Here is a 25,636-nt window from a genome sequence, read left to right on the forward strand (position 1 = left end):
GTCTCAAAAAAAAAAAAAAGATAAAATAAGGCAATGGGTTTAAATTTTACTTAAACAGCTAGTATTAGCTAAAGTATCATTTCAAATTAAGTAACAGACTTTACAAAAATATTAAAGTGGGACTGGGGGGAGATCAAAACTGTAAATTCAGTATGATCTAAAGTTCTTTAAATTAAAGAACTGGAAAGAAAAAGCAAAGTGTTGATAACAGTTATTCTTGGGTGGTGAGATTTTGGATCACTATAATTTCTCCATTGTAGTTATCTATGTTCTAAAATTTTTCAAAAACGGGCATAGATGATGATTATATTTGACATTTATTGAGTGAACATTGTATTAAGCACTTGACTTGGATCTTTTCATTTAATTTTCATAACTCTTGGCAGTAGGGTTTGGCATTATACCCATTTTACACATGAGAACATTGAGGTCCAGAGAGACCATGTGACATGGTTGTATAGGGATTAAGACCTTGGTTGATCTGACTCATAATTCCCCACAGTTAACTCCGATGCTAGAAGATCGTGAATGTTGTTCTTCAGTGTTTTAGAGCCTGTTGCTGAGTTTATTCAGGGCTTGAAAGTGGCCCAGGGACTAAAAATACAGAATGAATGAATGAATGAAAAGAAAAATATGAGACTTGGTGTGCTTACAAATTGCTTTGGGAGAAGAAATTAAGGTGTGGAAAGAACACACCTGTTCCTGCTAATCAATAAATAACTCCCGGAAACCACAACACATTGATCAGCAGTGACCCTGACTAGCTCTGCTTTTTATTACAGTGCTTGGTCACCTGCGGAAAAGGGCATAAGCACCGCCAAGTCTGGTGTCAGTTTGGTGAAGATCGATTAAATGATAAAATATGTGACCCTGAGACCAAGCCAGCCTCCATGCAGACTTGTCAGCAGCCGGAATGTGCGTCCTGGCAGGCGGGTCCCTGGGGACAGGTATTTTGAATGATAAGATTCTTAACTACATTCTTTCCTTTCTTATCTGGAGAGGGCTTGCAGAGGAGCATTCCAGTAGGAAGGATTTAACCCCTGTGCTGTGTGGCACACATTATACCTCCGTATGGTGCCAGGTAGAGCACATGTACCTCTTCAACCATTTCGCCCCACTTCTGAGGGTTGCTGCTTGCCCTCCTGGAGCTGATTACTCCTTTTACAGACCCATGTGCATGTGTTCACCCTTTGGCTTGAACTGTAGCTTGAGCACATGAGCGTTTGTTCAAATTCACAACAGATTTCATGTCTGGCTGATGTTATCTCCTAGCATGCCTCTGTGGGTCTGTTACGGAATGTGACCCAGCACCAGAGTCTTTGGCAGGAGGGTCTGGAAAGGGATTTGGAAGGGATGTTTTGCCTCCCAGCATCATAATTCCAAAGCTCACCTCTCATAAATAAGTCAGACTTTTCAAACATAATTAATTAGATCAAAGTTCGCAGAATCCTCACGCTCGGAAAAAATCTTTTCTGATTCCTCTAGTCTATTATGTTCTACAATCTTAACTTGTACCATTCTTAAGGAAAAGAGTGAAAGGCTCCCCTGGGCTGGCATGTGAGAAGCCACTACTCTTGGAATTAAGTCCTTCCTAATCTAGAAGCAGAGGGCATTCTGGGTACTATTTGAGCAGCACTCTGAGTTCCCATTAGAAGCAGAGCAGCTGTCTGCTGTCACTTACATAATCTCTTAACGAATGACCCTCCCTCCACTCTGACTAGCCCAGCTAGTTTGGTCCCTTAGCCTCTGACTTCATTTCCAAATATGCACACTTTATTATTGTACCCTTCCAATTTCTGTCTTTTCTGAATCTTCCCCATTTCGTAGCATCCCAGTCCAAATAGCTAATTATGTTTAAATAAATGGGAAGTCCACTTATACTTCTGATCGTGCTTTCTTTTTGTTCACATCTGCATAACTTTAGGGAATAACAAGAAGAGAGCACAGCTCAGGGTCACTGTCAAGTTTTGAATTTTAACATCTATTAGAACTGACAGGCTTGTTTTTTAGTGCATCTACTCTAGGCCATTCTTAGTCCATCTTATATCCAGAAATTTGTTCTTTCTTTGACCAGATGTACAATTTAGGGAAACTGGCTTTTTGAAAATATTAATTTCATAAGAGAAATTTTGAAATTTTCCAAAATGTAGTTTAGCAAAAAGAAGAAATCCAGCTGCAGAGATTCCCAGTGTTAACATATTTGTGATTTTCTTCTAATATTTTTAAACTAATATTTGGATTGTGTTCTGCCTATTTTTATTAATTGAAAGGAAACTCCTATAATAAATTTAGCCATTTTAAATGACCAATTTGGTAGCATTTAGGGTATTCATTATGTTTTCCAATTACTACATCTATCTGGGTTCTGAAACAGTTTCATCTCCCCCAAAAGAAACCTTTTCATGCCTGGCTTCTTTCACATGCCATAACATTTTCATATTTTAGTGTGCAATGGTACTTCATTCCTTTTTATGGCTGAATGATACTCCATTGTGCGAATATACCACAATTTGTTTATTCATTCATCCAAGATGGACATTTGGGCTATTCTCACATTTTGGCTACTGTGAATAGTGGTGCTTTGAATATTTATGTACAAGCATTTATTTTAGTAGCTGATTGCACTTCTCTTGGATATAAGCCTAGGAGTGGAATTGCTGGGTCACATGGCTATTTTATGTTTAACTTTTTAACTGCCAATGGTTTTCCACAGCAGTTTTTTCATGTGACATTTTTACCAACAATTTACGAGAACTTCAGTTTCTCCACATTCTTGCCAACAATTGTTATTTTCCATTTTTTTAAATTATAGCCCTCGTAGTTTTGATTTGTATCTCCCTAACAACAAAGATACTGAGCATCTTTTCATGGGTTTGTTAGTTATTTGTGTATCTTCTTTGGAAAAATGTCTTTTTAAATCTTTTGCCTGGTTTTTAAAATATTGTCATTGTGGTAGAATACATTTAACATGAAGTCTGCCATCTTAAACCTTTTTAAATGTATAGGTTCTATACTATTCCTTTTCTCATTTTTTAGCCCAATTTTTGACTTTTTTGTTGTTGAGTTGTAGGAGTTCTTTATATATTCTGGTTATCAGTCCCTTATGAGATACGTGATTTATGAATGTTTTCTTTCATTCCATGAATTGCCTTTTCACTCTGATAATAGTTTCCTTTGAGAACAAAATGTTTTAATCTTGACAAAGTCTAATTTGTCTGTTTTTTTGTTGTTGCCCCTGCTTAAGGTATCATATGCTGCATGTGAAAAGGAAATCATTGCCCAGTCCATTGTTATGAAGCTATTTGCTATTTTTTGAAGAGTGTTATAGTTTTAGCTCTCATATTTAGAACACTGATCCACTTGGGGTTGACTTTTGTACATAGTGTAAGGTAGGATTCCAATTTCATGCTTTCCATATAGAGACCCAGTTGTCCCAATACACGTGTTGAAGAGACTGTTCTTTCTCCATTTCACGGTTTTGGCATCCTTGTCAAAAATCTCTTGGTCATACATGTATAGATTTATTTCTAGATTCTGAATTCTATTCCATTAGTCTGTGTGTCTGTTCTTAAGCCAGTGTCATACTGTTTTGATCACCTTCATAAGTTTTGAAATTAAAATTATGAGTGTTCCTACTTTTTCCTTCTTTTCCAGTATTGGAAATTGGGCTTAAAAAATGGGAAAAGGAATCGTATGGAACTATACATTTAAAAAGGTATAAGATGGCAGACTTCATGTTAAATGTATTCTACCACGATGACAGTGTTTTAATGGTCACTTACCATTCCATATGAATTTGAGGATCAGCTTCTCTATTTCTCCAAAGGGATGTAAGGATTTTGATTGAGATTGCATTGAATCTGTGGATCAATTTTGAGAAGACTGCCATTTTGAACATCACCCATTTTCTAGTTCATGAACATTGTCTTTGCATTTTTTTAGGTCTTCTTTCAGCAATGCTTCATAGTTTTTACTGTAGAAGTCTTTTATCTTTTTGTTTAAACTTGTTCCTAAGTATTTTGTTCTTTTGTATGTTTTTTGAATTAAATGAAATTATCTTTTAAATTTCCTTTGGGAATTGTTCTTTGGTTTATAGAAACATACCTGATCTTTATGTGTTTATCTTATACCCTACCATCACTGGGCTTGTTTAGAGCTCCAGGAGTATTTTTTATGGATTCTTATATTATGTATATAGTATGATCATTTATCTGCAAATAGAAAGTTTTATTTCTTTCTTCCTTTCCAATTTGCATACCTTTTAATTCTATACCTTGTCTAGTTTCTTTGGCTAGAATTTCCAGTACAGTATTGAATAGGAGTAGTGAAAGCAGCCATTGTTGTCATGTTCCCATTCTTGGGGGGAAAGTATGATGTTACCTACAGGTTTTTGTAAGTGCCCTTTATTACATTGAAGAAATTTCCTTCTGCTAGTTTTTTGAGAACTTTTACCACAAAAAGGAGTTGAATTTTTTCCAATGCTTTCCTCAATTGAGATAATATAGTTTTCTCCTCCCTTTGTTATATTAATATGGTGTATGCATTGATTGATTGGGTTTTTTTTTTTTTTTAGACTTGGCCATGCTGTGTAATCCTTTTACTGTGCTATTGGATTCAATTTGCTAGCCTTTTGTTAAGGAGTTTTGCATTTTTTCCATCTATATATAAGCAGTATTAGCGTGTAGTTCTACTTTTATTTGTTACTTTTGGCTTTGATATCAGGGTAATGCTGGCCTCATAGAATGGGTTAGGACATGATTCCTCCTCTTCAGTTTTTTGGGAAACATTTGAGAATGATTGATGTCAATGTGTCTCTAAATGTTTGACAAAATTTGCCAGTGAATTGATCTTGGACTTTGTTGGGAGGTCTTTCATTACTCTGTTCAGTCTCTCTGCTTCTTATAGGTCTGTTCGTATTTTTTATTTATCTTACGTTAGTTTTTGTGATTTATGTTTCTAGTCAATTTGTGTTTGATAATTTGCTGTGTCATCAAGTTTAATATATTCACATACAGTTGTCATTGTACTTTCTTCTCATTCTTTTTATTGCTGTAGGATTAGTAGTAATGCCCTCTCTCACTTGTAATTCTGGGGTCTTTTCTCTCTTTTTCTTAGTCTTTATAGCTGAAAGTTTGTCAATTTTGTGGATCTTTTTGAAGAACCAATTTCTGTTATTTTTTATTTTTCTCTATTGTTTTTCTGTTCTTGTCTCCATTTATCTCCACTCTAATCTTTATTGTTTCCTTTCTTCTCTTGATTTTAGGCTTAGTTTGCTTTTCTTTTTTGGTTCCTTAAGATATAAAGTTGATTGGAGATCTTTCTTCTTTATTAATGTAGGTGCTTGCAGCTATAAATTTCTCTGTGAGCACTGCTTTCACTGCATCTCATAAATTTTTTTACGTTCTGTTTTCATTTTCATTCCTCTGAAAGTATTTTCTAATATCCCTTGTGGTTTCTTCTTTGACTTGTTGGTTGTTTAAGAGTATGCTGTTCGATTTCCACCTATGTGAAAAGGTGATTTTTTTAGTGTTCCTTCTGTTATTGATTTCTTGCCTCACTCCATTATCATCAAAGAAGATATTTTGTGGAATTTTAATCTTTTAAAATGTATCAAAACTTATTTTGCGACTTAATGTAAATTCTGTCTTGGAAAATGTTCGATGTGCCTTTGAGAGGAATGTGTAGTGTGGTAGATGGATAAGAACAAATGCCATTATATTTTCTTACCAAAATTTGGCAGCTTGCTTTTGTTCATTAAACACTCACCTCGTCACTGTAAGTTTTTTGTATTTGATTCCATAGTAACAGAGACTCTACCAGTTGTTGCCAGCTTAATGTTTGCTTCAGTGGAAGGGCAATTCTTAGCACGCTCCACTCTGCCTTTTCTCTGACATAACTCCTACTTTCTGTCTTTTAACTGCTGTTTATAATCTAACAGTTTTCCTTTTGTTGGCGCTATTGTTTTCTTTACTACCTGTGTGCCACAATATATATCAACTTTTGATAGCTATATACTGAAAGTGGTGTTCAATATTTTGTTATATTTTATAAATAGTATTGCAGAAACCGTCTTATATAAAAATCTGAATGCAAACTCTAATTATTTCTTCAAGACAATTTTCTACAAGTCAGATAAGGTCACAGAGCTGTGGTAAATACCTATCTCAGGCACTCTGCTACATATGGTATGAAAGATATAAATATCATGGAGATGCATTCCCATCCTTCCAGGAGTTCACAGTTACAGGAGCTGAGCCTACAAATAGAATGCCAGTGGGAGGCAGAAGTAATTTCAAGTAACAATCATGATAGTTAATCAGCATAATTTGTGCAAAGAAGGATTATCCATTTTTTTTTTATTGAATGGTAACTATGTACATTAATGCACTTCTGGGGTACAGTGTGGGGTTTTCACATGCAATCTGAAATACTTCCATCAAACTGGTCAACGTTCACATTCTACTCTTAGAAAGACTCACCTGTACCCCTATAAGGTAAACCTCAGAAGTAATTCCTCCAACCCCCCTCCCTCCCAGGATTATCCATTTTTACCTAATTTTTCCCTTTGGCCCATTATCATAGAAATATTTTTCTCTTGTAAAATGTAATGGGGAAAATAAGGGAAAGAGAAGATTTACTGAATTTTTGTATCCTTTTTGTCTTACTTCCTTCTTCCAGTGCAGTGTCACTTGTGGACAGGGATACCAGCTTCGAGCAGTGAAATGCATCATTGGGACCTACATGTCAGTGGTGGATGACAATGACTGTAATGCAGCCACTAGGCCAACTGATACCCAAGTGAGTCTCCTTTGTCCAACTCAGTTGTTGGCTTTGGGCACCAAGGTATCAAAACTTCTAAGTAGTTCAGACAAAATTGAAATCCTTTTATAGATTACGTAAATAGAGAAGCCAGTTCATTAACTGAGTTATCCAGATTTATTTGTTTGTTGCATTTAGAATCTAATATTTTGACATGCCTGTTTTGTTTGTAGTTATTTGAAATATACATATGTGTATGTAGTATTGATTCTGATTCTTAATTGGTGGCAAATGTTGGTTGTTTAGTCTCATTTTCTTGAAGTCAAACTTTTTTTTTTTTTTTGCAGTTTTCTTTTGGCCAGGGCTGGGTTTGAACCTGCCACCTCCAGCATATGGGGTTGGCACCCTACTCCTTTGAGCCACAGGCACTGCCCGACCTCAAACTTTTTGAATGATTTTCTTGCCTCAGCCTCCCAAGTAGCTGGGACTGCAGGCACCTGCCACAATGTCCAGCTTGAATGGTTTTAATGTAGGATTCAATAACCGGTATTATGCCATTAGTCAGAAATATGCTGGCACTAACTTGTATCAGCTTACAAGAGCCAACCAGTAAATTTTTCAGGAATTTTGTGAGTTGATTCAGTATAGCCATTATTAGCAATTGAAATACAAACCTATAATTAAATACATTGAATTAAAAACAATGATGAATCACAATGTATCGCTTCCAAATTATTTTACTACATGTTACTGTTGTGTATGCTTTTGAGGTATTTGCATCTGTATGGTGTACTATAGAAGGTTGTGCTACCAAGAATCTCTTCTCAACTTTGTGTTCATTGATGTCAAGTAGTAGCTTGAAGTTGGTCATGGCAAAAGTATTTACATCACAGAAATCAGCAAGCACTACAATTCAGGGCTTAATGTATTGTTTTTTTTGATTGTTTAGAATAAGAAGTCGATAAAGAAAATATTAATAAAGCAGATTAAATTTAAAAGATTCTTTGGTCTGTAGCTTTTACACTGTGAATAGCACAAATGTATGAGAAAATCTTCTTACAGGATTTGAAAATTATTATCTGATTCAGCAAAGAGATCTTCTCCATAACTAGTCAATGAACCAAGTTTGGACATGCATCCTCATCATCCCACTTTCACCCTACTCTTAAACATAAACAAAATGTCAATTAACCATCAGACCCAAACTATACTCTTTAGGCAGTTAATATCTAGAGTGTGGCAACGATTTCAAATTTCAGCAAAAATCAGTGCAAAAATATTCTATAGAATATTTTATTGGTTTTTATAAATTGTTTGCTATGTATCCTATATATCAGTAAAATTTATAATAAGTAAACATATGAGGCTGGACAGTTAAGTCTGCAAACTTACCCTAGAAGAAGTGCTACATACCTTGTTGTTGAATGTCACTGCAGTAATCTTTGAAGCACTCTTCTTGGGAAGCTATGCACTAATCCATCCTTCAAAGCACTTCTACGATGAGTTTTTGAACTTAACTGTCAGACTTCACCCAATGATGATAGCTCTGATAACCACTCCAGAAAAAGAGTTCCAAAATTTCTTTGAATGGTGGATGGGTGCTGGTGTCAGTGCATAGCTTCCCAAGGGAAGTACTTTGAAGATGACTGTAGTGATATTCAGCAATGAAATATGTAGCACTTTTTCTAGGATGAATTTCTGAACTTAATTGTCCAGCCTCCTCTGTATGCATGTATACATGTGTGTATGTAATATATATGTATTATATACATATGTGTGTATGTATTTGTGTATGTACATATATCTATAAATACACACATTCATTTTTTTTTCTCAGTTGAGGTGGTTGAGAAAGAGAACAGCACACAATTCTATGTAGGCCTTGATTTTAGCATCATTTATGGTAAGAGAGGACTCGGGATTTGCATATCAGCTGTGGTAATTGCCAAAGAGAGGATTTGAACCCAGACTATTCCCTGAACTCACACTCTGAGTGAGACCTCATGTGGCCGACGTGTCTCATTCATTCTAAACACCTCTAGTCTGTCACATCTCAGTCTATGTTTTGTTCTAAGAATGTCAGAAAAGTAAATGAATATGGTATCATTGTTCATGTCACTGATCAGTTAACCAAATACCATGGGTGATTTGTGTCATTTGTATTTTTATTATTCAATCAAAATGTTCCAAAACACACTGTGATAAAAGCCTGGGAAATGTTAGCTATGACATTTAAAATAATCACGGAGTGCAGACTCAGCAACCCCCTTTGAGATTCAAAGCATAATTTCCCTGTAAGTTATTTTGTAATACCCATTTGACTATGGGTGGCTGCCACCATTGCAGCATGTGAATAATTTCTGTACTTTGTGACAAATTTCCTGTGGCTTTCTTTGGACCTCAGGCAGAGAAATAAGCAAGTTCTGAGGCAAGTAACAGAATTTTGCATTCCATGTATAACTTTCCCAAGGCAAGGACACCTCAGTCATCTTTGGCACCAGGACTGCCACATCTTAGGCATTAAATCAGAGATTAGTTGCTAACCACTGAGGCCAGGAATGAATATGAGCAGCTATGTATTTTTTTTCACATCTGTAAATCTGGGAATATTATCTAAACACAGATGACCTCAATTCATTATGGAGACTTCCTCTGAGTGATCGAGAATTATTATATAGGCTGGGTGCCTATAGCTCAGTGGTTACATTGCTGGCCCTGTGCACCAACCTGGGCCTGCTTAATGGAAAAAAAAAGTTGTTATATAAATTCCAGATATTTGCCTATTGAATACACCTCTTATATCAAGATTTGACCTTTTGAACCTTGGGTGTTATCTTTAGATAAACTGGAAAAGCAAGTTTCATGATTAGCAAATTCTGATTATGAAACTAATTGCAATGTGGGAATAGAATCTGTCCTTCAAAATTTTAACACATTACCAGTTAATTTTAAAATGTTATCCTGCCCTGTCCAGACTTACATGCCATCTTAAAATATTTTTCTTTGTCCACATAAACAAGTAAATAAATATGGCTTTAAAATTCATTAAGTAAAGACCTGCCCTGTTTTGAGGGACTGACAAAGTCGCTCAGGTTGTATCCCATTTTGCAGTTGAAGAACTTGGGACTGAGAGATGTCACGTGATTTGCACAGACTCACCCAGAACTCTGAGGGCTTAGATTCTTAGACCTTAACGTTGTATGTACCATGCCCACTTTAATGTTCGTTGACTTAAAGGTAATTTGGACTTTTTTTTTCTCTCATCACATCTAGGACTGTGAATTACCATCTTGTCATCCTCCCCCAGCTGTGCCAGAAACAAGGAGAAGCACACACAATGTGCCAAGAACCCAGTGGCGATTTGGGTCTTGGACTCCGGTAAGAAATAGACTGGAAGAAATGGGGAGGGGAAATAGGGCACAGATGTTCTCTGTCGTGACTCTGCCATGTCATGCTACCATCCATTAAGCAGCCATTTCAAATATCTGCATGATTTTATTCCCACACCCAGTGCTCAGCCACTTGTGGGAAAGGGACCCGAATGAGATATGTGAGCTGCCGGGATGAGGATGGCTCTGTCGCCGATGAGAGTGCCTGTGCTACCCTACCTAGACCAGTGGCAAAGGAGGAATGTTCTGTGACACCCTGTGGGCAGTGGAAGGCCTTGGACTGGAGTTCTGTAAGCAACTGCATCCTTTGGGATTTGGAGAATTGGGGAACTGGGAGGAGGAAGAGTGGAAGATCCTAGATGTGAAAGGGTAGTATTTCAGAGTTGGTTTGTGGCCTAAAAGTTATTCTGCTCCACATATATGCAGCTGGCCAACTATGCAAGGAATCTTACCCAAGTAAATGTGCAAGGAATATACATTTTAAAAATATGTAAATCAGTTTATAATCTGCTTGAGCACCCATCCTGTTGGGTGACTGGAGACCCCAGTCTTCATTGAGTCACATCAGAATGCAGTGGGTTTATAGATGACCAAAAGAGGCTGGAGAGTGAGTGGAGACTCTCTTACCTTTGAGTCTGGGTGCATCCTGCCTCCTGCACCCTGTGGCCCTTGAGTAAAATGACTCTTAGCTTCCTTGCCAAGAGGGAAGTGGGGATTTTTATCCAGTGCTGGGAACCCAGCCTCCTATGTACACCAAGCACCATCTATGGGTTTTTTATAAAAGCAGAAGAACTTTTGTCTTCAGGTAACTTATGTTTTCTGTCCTGCAAAAATCTAGGAGTTCGGGAAATAAGGAGAATAGAGATTAACAGCTCAATGAATATTATAATATATATGTGAAATTTAAGAGGTGTAGCAAAATTGAACTATGTGAATACCCAGACCTTAGCATTTACTGGCTGCATGACATTGAGCTATGTGGCTAAACTCCTTGATTCTCAGTTTCCCTGTTCTTAAAAGAAGACCAAAAAGAATACCTCCTTTACAAGTTTATGCGGATTATTTGAGATTATATATGTTAAAGGCTTAGCAGAAAGTAGGTACTCAGTACATGGTGGATAATCTCACTCTAAGGCCCGGTGCCTCCAAACACTGATCTGTCTGTCCATCCATCCATCTATCATCAGTTCATCTTCTGTCAGATCCATCTATCTACTCACCAGATGCTTGTGAAAGCTCACTATGGAAAGAGCAGTGAACAATGAATAACAAAATCTCTGCCTTCATGAAGAGTATTCCAATAGAGGACCCAGTCATTGAACAAATAAATATATAATGTAACAATAGGAATGGATAATTATTAGATAGAAGTCAGGAAGAGTGATGGCTTAGAGAAAGATGGGGTGCTCTTTTAGATAAGTAGTCGAAAAGACTGGCTGTTGAGCAGGACCTGAAAGATATGAAAGAATGAGCCACTTGGATATAGATGGTACAGCAGGTGTGATGCTCCAGGGATGGGAGTGTTCTTGGCATATTCAAGAAGCAACGGTAAGGATGGTGGAGCTGGAGTGCAGTGAGTAGAGAATGATAGGAGGTGAGTCCAGGAGCAGCCAGTAGCTACATGGTAAACAACCCAGTAGGTCAAGATAAGGAATTTGATAATATTCTAAATGAATTGGGAAATTACCAGAGGGGATGACATGATTTGACTTTTGTTTTAAAGGGTCATGTTTTATGGTGAGGAGAGGGCCAAGATCAGGGGCAGGCACTCAGCTGAAAGCCAGTGGCAGTAGTATTGGCATGGAGGGTGATATCTCAGACTGGGAGGTGATAATGCACATTTTGAGAAGGGGCTGGCTTGGGGATATATTTTGAATTCTGAACAGACAGGATTTCTCACTGACATGGACATGGGGTAGGAAGAAAAGAGAGACAGAGATGATTCCAAGGTTTGGGGCCTGAGCAACTGGGAGAGTGGTGGTCCCTTCACAGAAATGCACATTCAGGAATTTTTAGCCACCTGCCTAGTGACCGACCCCTTTCTCTTTCTGAATATTCACTATAGTGCTCCGTGACATGCGGGCAGGGTAGGGCAACCCGGCAAGTGGTGTGTGTCAACTACAGTGACCATGTGATCGATCGGAGTGAATGTGACCCAGATTATATGCCAGAAACCGACCAGGACTGTTCCATGTCGCCATGCCCTCAGCGGACCCCAGACAGTGGCTTGGCTCAGCACCCTTTCCAAAACACGGACTATCGCCCCAGGAGCGCCAATCCTAGCCGCACCCATGTGCTTGGTGGAAACCAGTGGAGAACAGGCCCCTGGGGAGCAGTGAGTATTTGCTGAAGTCTTTTCCCTAAATGGCTGGCTTCTCTTTCATTTAAGGTAGAGTTTAGAGGAAAAACCTATTAGAAACACCTGGAGAATCCCCCCCCCACCCCAAGGGATTAACATTATGCAGTGTCACTTGCTTAGGGCGAACTCTAAGGGGATAGTTAGCAGCCCCTGAGATTTTGCCTGCGTGCACCTTTGACTGTCTCCCTTGGGTGGAGGAGGGGGTATTGCTACCGGGCGATGTGCTCAAGTGGCCTCCTGGAAGGTATCATGAAAGCCATGATTAATCCAGGAGGTGGCAGGCAGCACATCCCTGTAGGAGAATTAGGGACAGAGACATTTTTCGGATGGGGAATTTAATGAAAGTCACTTCCCGTCTTACTGTTTTCCAGACGAGTATAGCCAAGTGACAAGGATGCTATGTAATCTGTAGTAGATCATTATTGTGGAATGAGGGGAAATACTAGTTAGTCTAGGTAAGATTTGTACTTAGGTGAGAGATACCGTAACCTAATGGTTATCAGCACAGGCTCTGGGGGAAGATGTCTCAACCTGATCCAAAGCCTTAAGACTTTTAAACTTGAGGGCCTTAGTCAGTTCCCCTCCCCTCTTTGAACCTCAGTTTCCTCATCTGTAAAATGAAGAAAACTATAACTCCTGCTTTCTTGGGTTGTAAGAATTAAATGATACAATGTAACAACAGTGCTCTGCATATTACCACAAAGCGAGAACTTAATCAGTGTTGACAGTTACCTTATTATCATTGTCCTTCAAATTAGGAAGGCCTTAAAAAATATTTAACATCAAAAGAAAAATAGGCTTTGGGATGTATTTAAATTTTAGTGAATAATTCCCCCCCCCCAAATTATGTCATGGAATATTGGACATGTTTCATGAACTCGAGGAAGGATAAGGTGTCAAGGGACCCTGGGCAGTCACAGTTCCGTGTTCACTAATCTTTCAGAGGTCTTCTTTTGAATTGTTGACTATTGGGTGTTTTTTTGTTTTTGTTTTTGTTTTTTTTTTTTTTGAGACAGAGCCTCAAGCTGTCCCCCTGGGTAGAGTGCCGTGGCATTACAGCTCACAGCAAGCCCAACTCCTGGGCTCAAGCGAGTCTCCTGCCTCCGCCTCCCAAGTAGCTGGGACCACAGGCGCCCGCCACAACGCCTGGCTATTTTTTTGGTTGCAGCCATCATTGTTGTTTGGCGGGTCGGGCTGGGGATTCGAACCCGCCACCTTAGGTGTACGTGGCTGGGGCCTTAGCCGGTTGAGCTATAGGCGCCGAGCCTATTGGGTGTTTTTTATAGTACTCCTAATTCTGTTTATTTCTAGACTAAAAAGAAATAGAAGGAAGCTGACTGTTTTCCACTGTGGTTGTGTTTCAGTAAATTAGACATACTTTCCTTGAATACTAATTAGTCACTGCATATTCGCACCACTGCTGCTGGTGTTGGCTGGATGCACAACAGCTGCCAAGTTGCCCAGGGCCTTTGCTTCCCCCATCAAGGCTCCCTTTGCCTGGGTCAGAAGAGATTTCGGTTCTGAGAAATTAAAGGGTAGTCAGAGGAAGGTAATCCCTGATTGTCCCCTGGTTTTTCCTGATTGAAAAAAATTCGAACTCATGAATGTGTATTCTAATGATAGCACTAGGATTTTTTTTTTAATTTAAATCATATTGTTATTTCGTTTAATACATTTGGGGATGATGCAGTCCTTTAAAATTCAACAATTCTGCCCTTGGGCAGAGTTCTTAATTAGGGAGGATTAGGCAAGCTTTTTGAAACAATGGGCAATACCATTCTTTTCCTCGCTGTGCCTGTTTCTTGTTTGGGAATTTTTGTTTTCTAAGTTAAGTGAGGCTGAAGCTGGACAATATGATTTTCAGCCCTAGTTTGATGTGTCTGACCTACTCCCAGAGGATGATGATGGTGTACATTCATCTTTGCAACCTTCTGTACACAAACTGTACATGGGCTTTCTGCCTTGTATAGCAGAAAAGGTAACAAGGTGTTTTAAAAACTAGAAAATAGTAATTGAGTTTTTCAGTGGTTTCTGGAGTAAGAACTTCACTTTATAGTAGATTTCTGCATAAATTTGAACTCTTTGTTAGGTTTTCTGCATGTTACCAATTAGGGATTTTGCAAATAGAAAAGAAACTAACTCTTTCAAGTGAAAGAAAAAAACAAACCAAACTGTTCCTTCAGCCCCATTTGGGACAGAGACCAGAACATCTTCAGGGATTTCAGGGATCTGCCAAGGAGTTGGCTTGTTTTGTTCTGCAAAGGGCAGGATAGTAAATCTTTTCAGCTGTGCAAACCATACTAACTCTGTCACAACTAATCAGCTCTGTTATTGTAGCACAAAAGCAGCCATAGACAGTATGTGAATGAGTGGGCACAGCTGTGTTCCAATAAAACTTTATTTCTAAAAATGAGTAGTGGGCCAGATTTGGCATTTGGGCTATGGTTTGCCAACCCTTGATCTAGATAGAGGGGTAACTAAGGAATAATTTCTTTAGGGGGTTTCTGTCTGATGAATCTTTTTTAACTCTATACCACCCTTGAGTTATTCTGCTGAGGATGCATTCAAATTCCTACGAAAGTCTGATTACCCCCCATTGACCAGAACAGGGCAGACTATCACAATAGGTAGACCAAGATAGGAGGAATGGTTATTTCAAGGAAAATTGGACTGCCACACATAAGGGAAAGTATGTTGGGCAGGTAGGAAAAAAATGAATGTCCCTAACCCTTTTCCTTTTCCAAAAGTCATTCTCCTTTGTTTTGTCCAGTGTAGATGATACATTTCATTCAAAGAAATGTTTGACCTGGGAAGATGTTATCATCTTAAGTGGACAGGAATATTGTTCCCAAAGCAGCCAAAATGGAAGGTCTAAAACACAGGAATGGAACTAAGCATCCCTATTAATCAAATAATGCAGAAAGATTATGTACAGTACTTCACCTCTCTATGGGGTATAGAGACTTAGGCAGGCCTAGGATTCTGGTAGTTCAAGAATGTGCAACAAGAACTGAGCACAGTGGCTCTCACCTCTAATCCCAACTCCTAAGGAGGTTGAGGCAGAAGGATCATGAGGATCACTTGAGCCCCGAAGTTCAAGGTTGCAGTGAGGTATGATCATGCCCCAGTCAGAATGACAGAGTAGGAACCTGTCTCTGAAAAAATAAAGGTACAGGCAGTTCAACTGCTTGGTTCAACCTGAGAACTATCTCAAGTAGTTCAGTGGATTCTCAGTAGGAAACAGCTGATTGGTCCCTGGGCAGCCAGTGCATTGGTTGGCCTTGGATCAGGAGTCCATCCTTGTCAGCCATCTTGGAGAGAGAGTAGCATGTATGGTTTCTGGAGTTGTTTCTTCCAGTTACTAATTGGACTGTGAGCAGCATTTTAAGTGGTAAAATAAAGCTCACAGGTGATATAATAAAGGAATGCTACAAGATTATGTTATCAAGGAAAAAAACTCAAGGGCCAAAATATGTATTACAAATCTATTTATGACATGGAAGTTACTTTCTAACATTTTAAATTATGGTCTCCAAACAAAGATAATTAAAATAATAGTTCCCTGTTTTTTATTATGTATTAAGGTGGTATTCTCAAGCAGAACTAATAAATCTATTATCCTGCTCTACTTTTAAGAATTAGACCCAATGAAAGATAAAAGCACATATATTGATTAGGGTGCCTTTTGCAATCACTTATGATATGACCAGCACAGGCAGAGACATTAAATGGTGGTCCAGTGCAATATGCAGCAAGGTGTATTCACATCCTAATATGGAACAAGTTGATAAGCAAGAAACAATGTTTGAAAGTAGAGCCTCCATAGTTGACCACCTCCCTGCACTGACCACCTCCTTAAGTTGACCTAATTTTCATAGATCAGAAATGTACCTCATGTACCAGTACAATAGGCCTACCTCCTTATGTTGACCACCTCTGTCTGTTGGCCAGTTTGTCGCAATCCCTTGGGTGGCCAACTCACAGAGCATTTACTGTATTTTGAAACAACACTACTTTGAGCTAAGGTTAGATAAAAAGCACAGATCAGCTTCAGAGCTTGGGAGCTAACAACATGCTCCCAGTCCAATTTGATTCTTGATAATTCATGGGAAATACATTGCTTTGAGGACCAGATGGTTATTTTGTAGGCAAACTGATTTTATAACTGAGTGCAGGATACCAGCAAACGCGTTAGGTTTTAAAAGATAAGGAAGTTATGGAAGGAAAAAAAAAACACTCCAGGTGTAGACAAATAAGAGAACTATGAGAAACTCGTGTGGGAAATGAACTGAAATACAAACATAAAACAGAGACAAACGTGAAAGACAGTGTGCGTGAGAAAGCACACAGCAGTCACAGAGAAGTCTGTCAAGATGGAATTCAATCACGTTCTTTGGGCAAGTAAAAAATAAACAACAAATCTTGCTACCTTTAGCCAGTGAAGGTAAGCCTGTTATAAAGGGAGAAAGGGAACATTTACCTGCTAATGCAGAGATATCTAAGTGACATTTCATGATGTTTTCCTGGAATAATTGAATGAGCTCATGCAGAAGCTTAATTTCAACCATTGGCAATTCATTAAGCATGTAATATGACCTCTGTGTTGAAAAGGAAGTCAAATGTTGGTTCTAAATAGGCACTTGGAGTTTTGAAAAGGAAAGAATTTTGAAGTAAACTTTGGTGTCCATCAACACCTCTGTTCCCCTCTGAGATGCAGAGGATAAGGGAGGACAATGAAAGGACCCATTTGGAAGCCACAAGGTTTTGTCACTCATTAGGCGGTTACCAAAGCCCCTGTGGAGGGCCTGGCGCATGCTGCAGGAGAAGCCACGTTTCTGCCCCTCAGGTGTGTTTATAAGACGTGGAGATTGGACAGACCCACTGTAGGAAGTTCTCCAGAGAGTAATTGCTTTGGGTCCCTCGTGGATAGCGAGAGAATGTTTTCTGTCACATTTGTCTCTCCCTTTTCACCCAGCTGCTTCTTTGTGTCCCTGAGATGGAGATGGAGGTGGGGATTAACTTGTTTACTGATGTGTCTAGTGTTCCAGTACCTGTGCTGGCGGGTCCCAGCGGCGCGTGGTTGTGTGTCAGGATGAAAACGGATACACGGCAAGCGACTGCGTGGAGAGGATAAAACCCGATGAGCAAAGAGCCTGTGAATCCGGCCCTTGTCCCCAGTGGGCCTATGGCAACTGGGGAGAGGTGAGCACGACCCACCCTTCTGAACATCCTCGGGAAAACACACAGAGGAGCTGTGCTGGGCAAACTGAAGTACTTTTGGTATCTTATTTTAAGGGAAAAAGACCTAGATCTAGAAGACACTTCTGGATTTGGGGTTAACTAGGAGATTTTAAAGTATACTTATTACCCCTGAGAGACAGCTTGAACACATAGGAGAAGAAGGCAAGGAGAGAATCCAGTTAAAAACTGGTTTAAGTTGTTTGTTCACCTGTGATGATTAAAACATGGGTACTTTTAAAATATTTATTAAATTGATCCATGGAGGCCTACCATCTTCTGCATAGTTTTGGGGTGCTTGTAGTATACCCTCATTCTCATGGCATAATGTCCAAATTCCTGATGAAGCCATAATAAATTTTTATGAAGTTATTATTCCTATGAAAAGATGATGTTTCATTGTAGAAGTGAATAATTGTCCATATATTCTCAAATAATGAGGTTGTTCACTTATTACCTTTTCAGTTTCCCTGCTGGAGTATTTGGGTCTCATTCCCAGCCCTGCCTCTTCTGAGCTTTATGACCTTGGCAAATGATGCAACTGCCCAGTATTTATATATCTGTAAATGGGAATGATGATAGCCCCGCTTCACAGTACTCATGACTGTTACGTAGTGGCTGTCAAATGACTAGCACATAGCCTTCAAATAATTAACTGCTATTATAAAAATGTGTTAATAATTGTTACTAATAGTACCATTATTGATAAATGGGGTTTTGAGCCTCTGTTTTGTGTTTAATTAACTAAGGCTCTATCTCTCTACCCTTGAATCCACAGAGAAAGCACATATTTATAGCTTGTTGAGTTTTTTCCTATCTTAATTGTAAGAGTTATTAAATAAAACATGAGAACGAATACCCTGGAGGCCCCAGTGCCAAGAAGGAAGAAAAGACAAATGAGAATGATGTTAGTCCACACCCTTGCCCAGCAGAAAGTGTGTGTCCACATGTCCTGGTTTCATACCCGTGACCAGTAGTCGCAGGCAGTCACAATGGGTTTTTGTTGACTTTCATTGACAATTACATCATTCTGGAGAGCTTTGCTGAAGGGAAAGGAAGTGAGGGGTGAGGCTTTGTGACTTGTCAATTGTGGGTTTCCCAAAACTCCTCGAAAAGTTCTGTCCTGTGGGGCCTGTGATTAAGCTTCTGTAATTGGATCCAAGCCAGGAGAGTACACAAATTTGCTGGGATGCTTGCTGTCAGCACAGACCAGATCATTCCAAATTCTGTGGGAGATCTGGCTTTGACACAGCAGGGAAACCAAATGTCAGTGTTCCTGGATGTGAGCACAGTAGCACTATCCAAGAAATACAACTTGTTCCTGCCTCGCAAGTTTGGATGTAGCCAGGAGTCAGGACTTTATCCAATGTTCCCATCACCCTATTTAGTCATCCTCGGGGAAAGTCATAGTTGGCCTAACATTCAGAGATAGAGTAAAATGTTTTAGCGTCATAAATTAGGCCTATGGAGAGTTCAGTCAGAGAATAGTCAGATTGGTGACAGCTTCTTACAGGTTGCCAGAAGATGATACTGGCTAAGTCATTATCTCCTTTACTTTGTATTGGGTAGTTTTTGTCTGTTTATTTTGGGGCTTTTTTTTAAATTTGTGTGGTTTTCTTTTTTTTTTCTTTTGGTTTTCTATACCTCAAATAATCTTTATCACTTGCTAATGGATTGACTTTGATCAAATTAATTAACTTCTCTGAACCTTGATTGACCCCCATAAAAGACTGGGCAAATAATTAGACTTCTACTGATGAGACAATATATGTAAAAGCTGTTAGTATGAGAAAAGAGAAAGCACTCAATAATTAACACCTACCTTTAACATTGGAGAGCTCTGTCTGTTGTACATTTCACTGTTTGTAATTTGATGTGTTTTTCATCTATCAGAGACTTACTTTGTCCAATGCCGTAATAAGAGTTTGGCTAAGAAATGTTTCTTGGGGGAAAAGAAAACTTGCTGTTCACCATTCAGACAAAATAACTGCAGCCATTCTTTCTATTCTTCCAGTGTACTAAGCTATGTGGTGGAGGCATGCGAACAAGACTGGTGGTCTGTCAGCGGTCCAACGGTGAACGGTTTCCAGATTTGAGCTGTGAAATTCTTGATAAACCTCCCGATCGTGAGCAGTGTAACACCCATGCTTGCCCACAAGACGCTGCGTGGAGTACTGGCCCTTGGAGCTCGGTACGGCCCTAACTATTAATGTTTGTTAAGCAAACTGTCTAATTGCACGGTATTCTGGGGCACTCCTCTGCGACAGATAAATGTCATACTCACCAGGGCATCCCAGAAACTATGCTATAAATAATCTAATATTTTTCTCCATATTGACGCACAATATAATTAACTTTTTATGATATTGCCAAAGTGACTTTACGGAATACGTGTACCTCATACAGGACCTGGTGCCAAGAAATAGCTGCCTTTTCCTAGAAGAACTATGTATCCACATGTATAGGGATTTCAGCAGACATTCTTTCCTTTCCTAAGCCGTCACACTTTGGACTTTCGGGGAAGGTACCTGCTTATTGAGGCCAAAGCAGTTTTTCTCTGGTGACTGTGATTTGCCTCTGTGTGACTTGGGTACCATTCTCAAAATAATCACCACAAAGACCCACAGAATAGACCAAAAAACATTTGAAAATGCAAAAGACCAGCAGTGGAATCAGTGACTCAGTGCCTTTTTATGGTGTCTGAAATGTTCTCTCTCTTCCATCAGGACAGGAAGCCTGTTTGAGACTTTTTTTTTTTTTTTTTTTTTTTGCTTTGGCCCTAGTTTTCCTATGCTATCCGCTTAGCTAGCAGCTGACATGGTGAGACAGGTTTGCCACTGTAAATACTATGCAGACTTCTGGGGCAGCTCTTGGCAAACAGAAGGATCAGCTGTGTCAAAACAATAATTTGGCTAAGTTGTGCCATAAGCTACTGGAGCCATTAGGGCTGTTTCTTGTAAATAGCATAAATGGTCCTATAAATACATTAACTGCACTGAATCCAAATTTAGTACTATCTTAAGTCATGTCCAGAGCCTTTGTATTCAGTATGGTTCTGAGGAAGTCTTAACTATTTCTGAAACCAGCTAAAGAGCAAATCAAGTAAAGTGACATGGTTAATACTTATGCTTCTAAAAGTGAAGGGTTTCAGTGTCTGAGATTGTGTCTGCAGGTACAACACCAGCTGTATAAGTTACACTGTGCTTTGTATTAAGTAGAAATCTAGAAGAATTTAAAGCATTATCTCAATTGGTATTTCAGTGGCTTATAAGGATTTTTTAAAGAGCTAAAAAAAATGCTACTCTTACATATATAGTTCACTAGGAATTATTTTGTCTACAATAATGGCACCCTCCCAAAATGAACATTTTGAAGAAGTCCAAAAATAACCCTAGAATTTCATAAACATCCTCTGACATTCCCAGCTTTCCTAATCACCTATTACATATTATTTTTCATGAAATTTTCCCTCTTGAGCTCATTATGTTTTCACCCAACCAACAGAAACACCAACAACAGAGTTATTTTTCTTTCTTTTTTTTTTTTTTTGAGGTGGAGCCTCAAGCTATCCCCCTGGGTAGAGTGCTATGGCATCACAGCTCACAGCAACCTCCAACTCCTGGGTTCAAGTGAGTCTCCTCCCAAGGAGCTGGGACTACAGGCGCCCGCCACAATGCCCAGCCATTTTTTGGTTGCAGCCATCATTGTTGTTTGACAGGCCCTGCCACCTTAGGTGTATGTGGCTGGCACCTTAGCCGCTTGAGCCATAGGCGCCGAGCCAACAGAGTTATTTTTCAAAAAGTCTACTAGCTCTTCAAAAAGTAGTATTTCATTAATTTTGACCCTCCCTCCAAAAAAATATTTTAACCCTTGTTACTCAAGACTCATTGCATTGTGGTTTGGTGAAAAAAGTCTGTATTTCCCTTCTCCAAACTCTAATTCCATTGATCCTTCCATATTATTTGGAGAAACAGGTAAAAAACATAGTCTTATAGAATTTTAAATTAATTTCCATAGCATTTTCTTCCATGAACACTTTCTACACACAGATAAAATTTTTTTAAATTTTTTTTATTTTACTTTTTTATTATTAAGTCCTTTGTACATAGATCATGAATGTATTTATGCCATTATGGGATTCAATGTGTTGATTATTTGTACAAATTGGAGTGCTTCCATCCTACTAATCAACATAGCCTTCACCTCATTTATCCAATTACAGCGTTAAGACATTTGAGTTCTATACATGATAGATCCAACTTGTACTTGCAATATGCTCCATAGGTGTGGTCCCCCTACCAACCCTCCCTCTATTGACCCACCAATTCTTTTTTTTACCCAAGATCCCACCCAAAGGATTTTTAAGGTTCTGTAAGAAGATAAATGCTTAAATTTTAAAATGTGAACTGGGAATTATTTTAACTGAAGACATAAATTTTATTTAATGTAGTCAGTCTTCCTTGGTCTGCACGTAGTTTTCTGAAGAAGAGGAAGAAAGAGAGTCTAATGCTCTCGTATGCACAAAAGCAAGTGCATGGATTTTTAAAATAGTTTTGCTATATATGTGATTTTAATGCTTTCTTTATAAAATGATCATTATTCAAATACTGGGGGTGCCAAAAGAAGTATACATATTTTAAGAGATCTTGTTGAAAGTAAAATTGATCATTTCTAAAAAGTAGACGAATTACAGGTAAAATAGATATGTGTACTATGTCTAGGTACATTTGACCAGTAATAGTACCTTTAATTCAACTTAGAAACCTAATGTGTAGATAACATCTCTTAAAATGTGTACAAATTTTTCACACCCTCTGTAAATATTTAAAACCTTTCCAGTCTAGGGGGAAGGCCACTTCTGCAAGGCTTTTTATTGTGATTTTTAAAACAAATTAAATCAAAAGGATTTTCGTTAAATAGATATGTTTGTAATATATTCCTTTTCCTAACTATGTGTGTGAGAGGACAGCTTTTCAGATTCTTACTATAGGATATTTACTTTTGAGTTTATTTCTATGGATGCTTTAGTATAATATCTTAGTAATTCTAAATTTCAGCATACCTCAGTGAATTGTGTTAATAGCCATAAAGCCACTTCTATGGTGCTTCATCCTTGTAACTGATGGTGAAATTAACAACAATAAAAAGCATATTTGAGGTGCTAACATGTTGCTTTCAACAGAAAGCAAATTAGATTTATTAGAGACCAAGAGTAGCAATTAGTCCTTCTGCCCGGTTGCTTTCTCTGCCTAAGGACTCCCACGCAGAAGACAGAGTCAGAAGGCAAGTGCTGCTGTATTTGCCCTCTCCAAGGTCAAAATGGAGATAGCCTACTTCAACACTTGCTAAAGAGCAGTGTTTAGGAAGGAGATCACTGTTAATTTGGCTTCCAGAGTTCCTAAAATGAAGCGTCTATGAACTTAGGGTTCGGGAACCTAGTATAGACTGACATTTGGTTCCACCTCAAGTCATTGCAGGTTTAAGAGTCATGATTTTCAAAAGCATCCTTCAAGAATTCAGCCTTTTCTATTTTTTAAAAATGTATCCTTGGCCCCTTTTTTTTTGGCAGTTTTTTTTGAAATACATTCTTAAGCTAACATGCTTTTTTGTCAACTCCTACAGCCAGTCCCAGGAAAATACACAGTATTCAGTGCACAAGTCCCATGGCTAGAGGGATAAATAGGAAAGAGAGCTCTATTATATCAAACCATAGCAGAAAGTAGATTAAAACTCCAGAGCATTCTAGAGTAAGCTAATTCAACTAGATAATTGCTAGGTGATACCACATCTCTGAGATGGTTCTGTCCTGTTCCTTTGTGTTCTGCCCATGTGTCTGCTTGCTGGACCACAGGGAGACTGTCGTTCTCCTTAGGAGAAATTGCTTGTTTGAGTTTTTATGACAAACCTAAAAGCGTTCTCTGAGCCTTGCTCTAGGTGCATTGGAATAATGCTTGTCCACCCAAATAATGAAAATTTATGAGCTCGTGGAGGAACTGTGCTTTTGTTTCTGCCTGGCCAACATATGAATTTGTATCTACCTCATTTTCACATTAAAGTTTGCAGCTTCTGTAGGTAGAAAGAGAAAATATTTGACATCAGTGTTTTATAACCTCACTGCATCTGTCCTGTAGAAAAAAATAACTACTGTAAATATCACCACCATGTTTTCTAAACACAGTTTTAAGCAGTCACGCCTAGTATTTCCTGAATATTTTGAGTGGTACAGATTTCTATGTGTTTATATAATAAAGCATATTTATTTTTTCATGTTATTTAATTTTATATACAATGTTAAAAATATCAGTGTTTATCAGCACACTGTAAAGGCAAGTAGGCTATGTGAATTAGAAATGAATGTATATGTTTCTTTTGGTTTTAAAAAGATAACATTTTAATTTTGTAAATTCCCTGCAACCTGTATAATCTCTCCCTCAAATCTAAGTAGCCAAGTGTAAAGCTTTATGTAATTGGATAGTTTTAAATTGTGTATTTTAAAGGGATCCTTACAAAATATTTCTGAATTGGAAATGATGCTTAGTTATATAAACAAAAATATATGAGGCTTAACATCTTGTTGGGTATTTTTTCTTTTCTAATACTGTTGTCCTGAGTCACTGAGTCTCAACTATGAAATATGAATGCTCCGTTTATTGAATTTGTAGATAATGATAAAACATAGCCAGAAGACAAAAAGAGTGATTAGAAAGAGTTCTGAACATATAAGAAAATCTGGGTACAGGAAAAAGCAAATCCAATGTGCATAAATTTGACTATGCCCTATTCTTTGTGTTCAGATAACCGTAAAAGGCTTACAACATTTGTCAATTTTGTTATTCATGTACCTGTGTTACATTTCAGAAAGCATTTGTTATTAAGAAAAATGAAGTACTATAGCAGTAAATTTGGATATTTTAAGGGAGCCTAATCAGGGAGGGAGGCAAAAAAAAAAAATCTAAATCATAGAAATGACCCTGGAGGCCTAATGATAGCTTCATTTCCCTGCTGGGCCTCCATTTCATATGGTAGTTTATTATGGTATTTGTGAGTGAATAGACCAAAATAAGGGGGTTCTTATATGAGTTAATTTTTTTAACAAGGTAAAGAATAAGATGACTTCTTCAAAGGCAATGAAGATAACAATAGCTAACCTTTAAACTGAGTATTTACTGTGTCCTGAGACAAGTTAAGCAAACACGTCTCACTGATGCTCTGGTTCTGCCCCTTGGGGAAGGTGCTGATAGGAACCTGTTTGCCAAAGTGAGGACCTACTTCAGTGACAGCACCTCAGTGTCAACATACTGACTATATAGACTTATTTTGGTAGAAAGAAATAGCCTATGGTCAGAATTAGTTTCTAAGCTCTTAACTTCAATATTATTTAGCTAATTTTGACGTTGTCCATTTGACTCCAACAACAGAAAATGCAAATTAATTATCATCATTGATAAATTCCTATAACCAGCAATTATGGAAAACATCAAATAACTGTTTAGAAAATGGCAAAACATCCCTCTCTTTCATTTTAAAGATAGAATTTTAGCCATGTTAGGAAGATTATGTTCCGATTTTGACTATAAGGAATATCACATTCAATGCATATGTATTTTTAATACCTATTATATTTTTACTAAAATGAAGACACATTTTAATCATATTGCCAGCACTTTCAAAAAAAAGAAGAGCCACATCATATGGTTGTATCAGTGTGGAATGTGAAAAATAAGACAGTTTTTTAAGGAGCAAAGTGTTACAACATATGGAGTTACAAAGTTTACTTGAGTTTGGTGTAGAACTTGTTTCCAGTGTGTTCAGAATAATCAAAACACTCACCTGTGTCTGTTTCATTGGAGATAACACTTTCCAAGCCTTTAATACTTTCTTTCAGTATTTA

General features: G+C 38.2%; 1 protein-coding gene across 1 annotated transcript in view; it reads left to right on the forward strand.

Moving 5' to 3' along the window:
• The window catches only part of ADAMTS9 (ADAM metallopeptidase with thrombospondin type 1 motif 9), a 172,315-nt gene that overhangs the window by 80,192 nt on the left and 66,487 nt on the right, over positions 1-25,636 (forward strand). Inside the window, exons 22-28 of the mRNA XM_003785516.3 lie at positions 783-947; positions 6,679-6,798; positions 10,033-10,137; positions 10,271-10,438; positions 12,214-12,483; positions 17,548-17,709; positions 19,760-19,936. Coding sequence (XP_003785564.1) covers positions 783-947; positions 6,679-6,798; positions 10,033-10,137; positions 10,271-10,438; positions 12,214-12,483; positions 17,548-17,709; positions 19,760-19,936 — 1,167 coding nt within the window. The remainder of the gene's footprint in view (positions 1-782; positions 948-6,678; positions 6,799-10,032; positions 10,138-10,270; positions 10,439-12,213; positions 12,484-17,547; positions 17,710-19,759; positions 19,937-25,636) is intronic.

The sequence above is a fragment of the Otolemur garnettii genome, unplaced genomic scaffold (genome assembly GCF_000181295.1).
Source record: "Otolemur garnettii isolate 467f Iridium unplaced genomic scaffold, OtoGar3 scaffold00015, whole genome shotgun sequence".
In the NCBI taxonomy this organism is placed as follows: domain Eukaryota; kingdom Metazoa; phylum Chordata; class Mammalia; order Primates; family Galagidae; genus Otolemur; species Otolemur garnettii.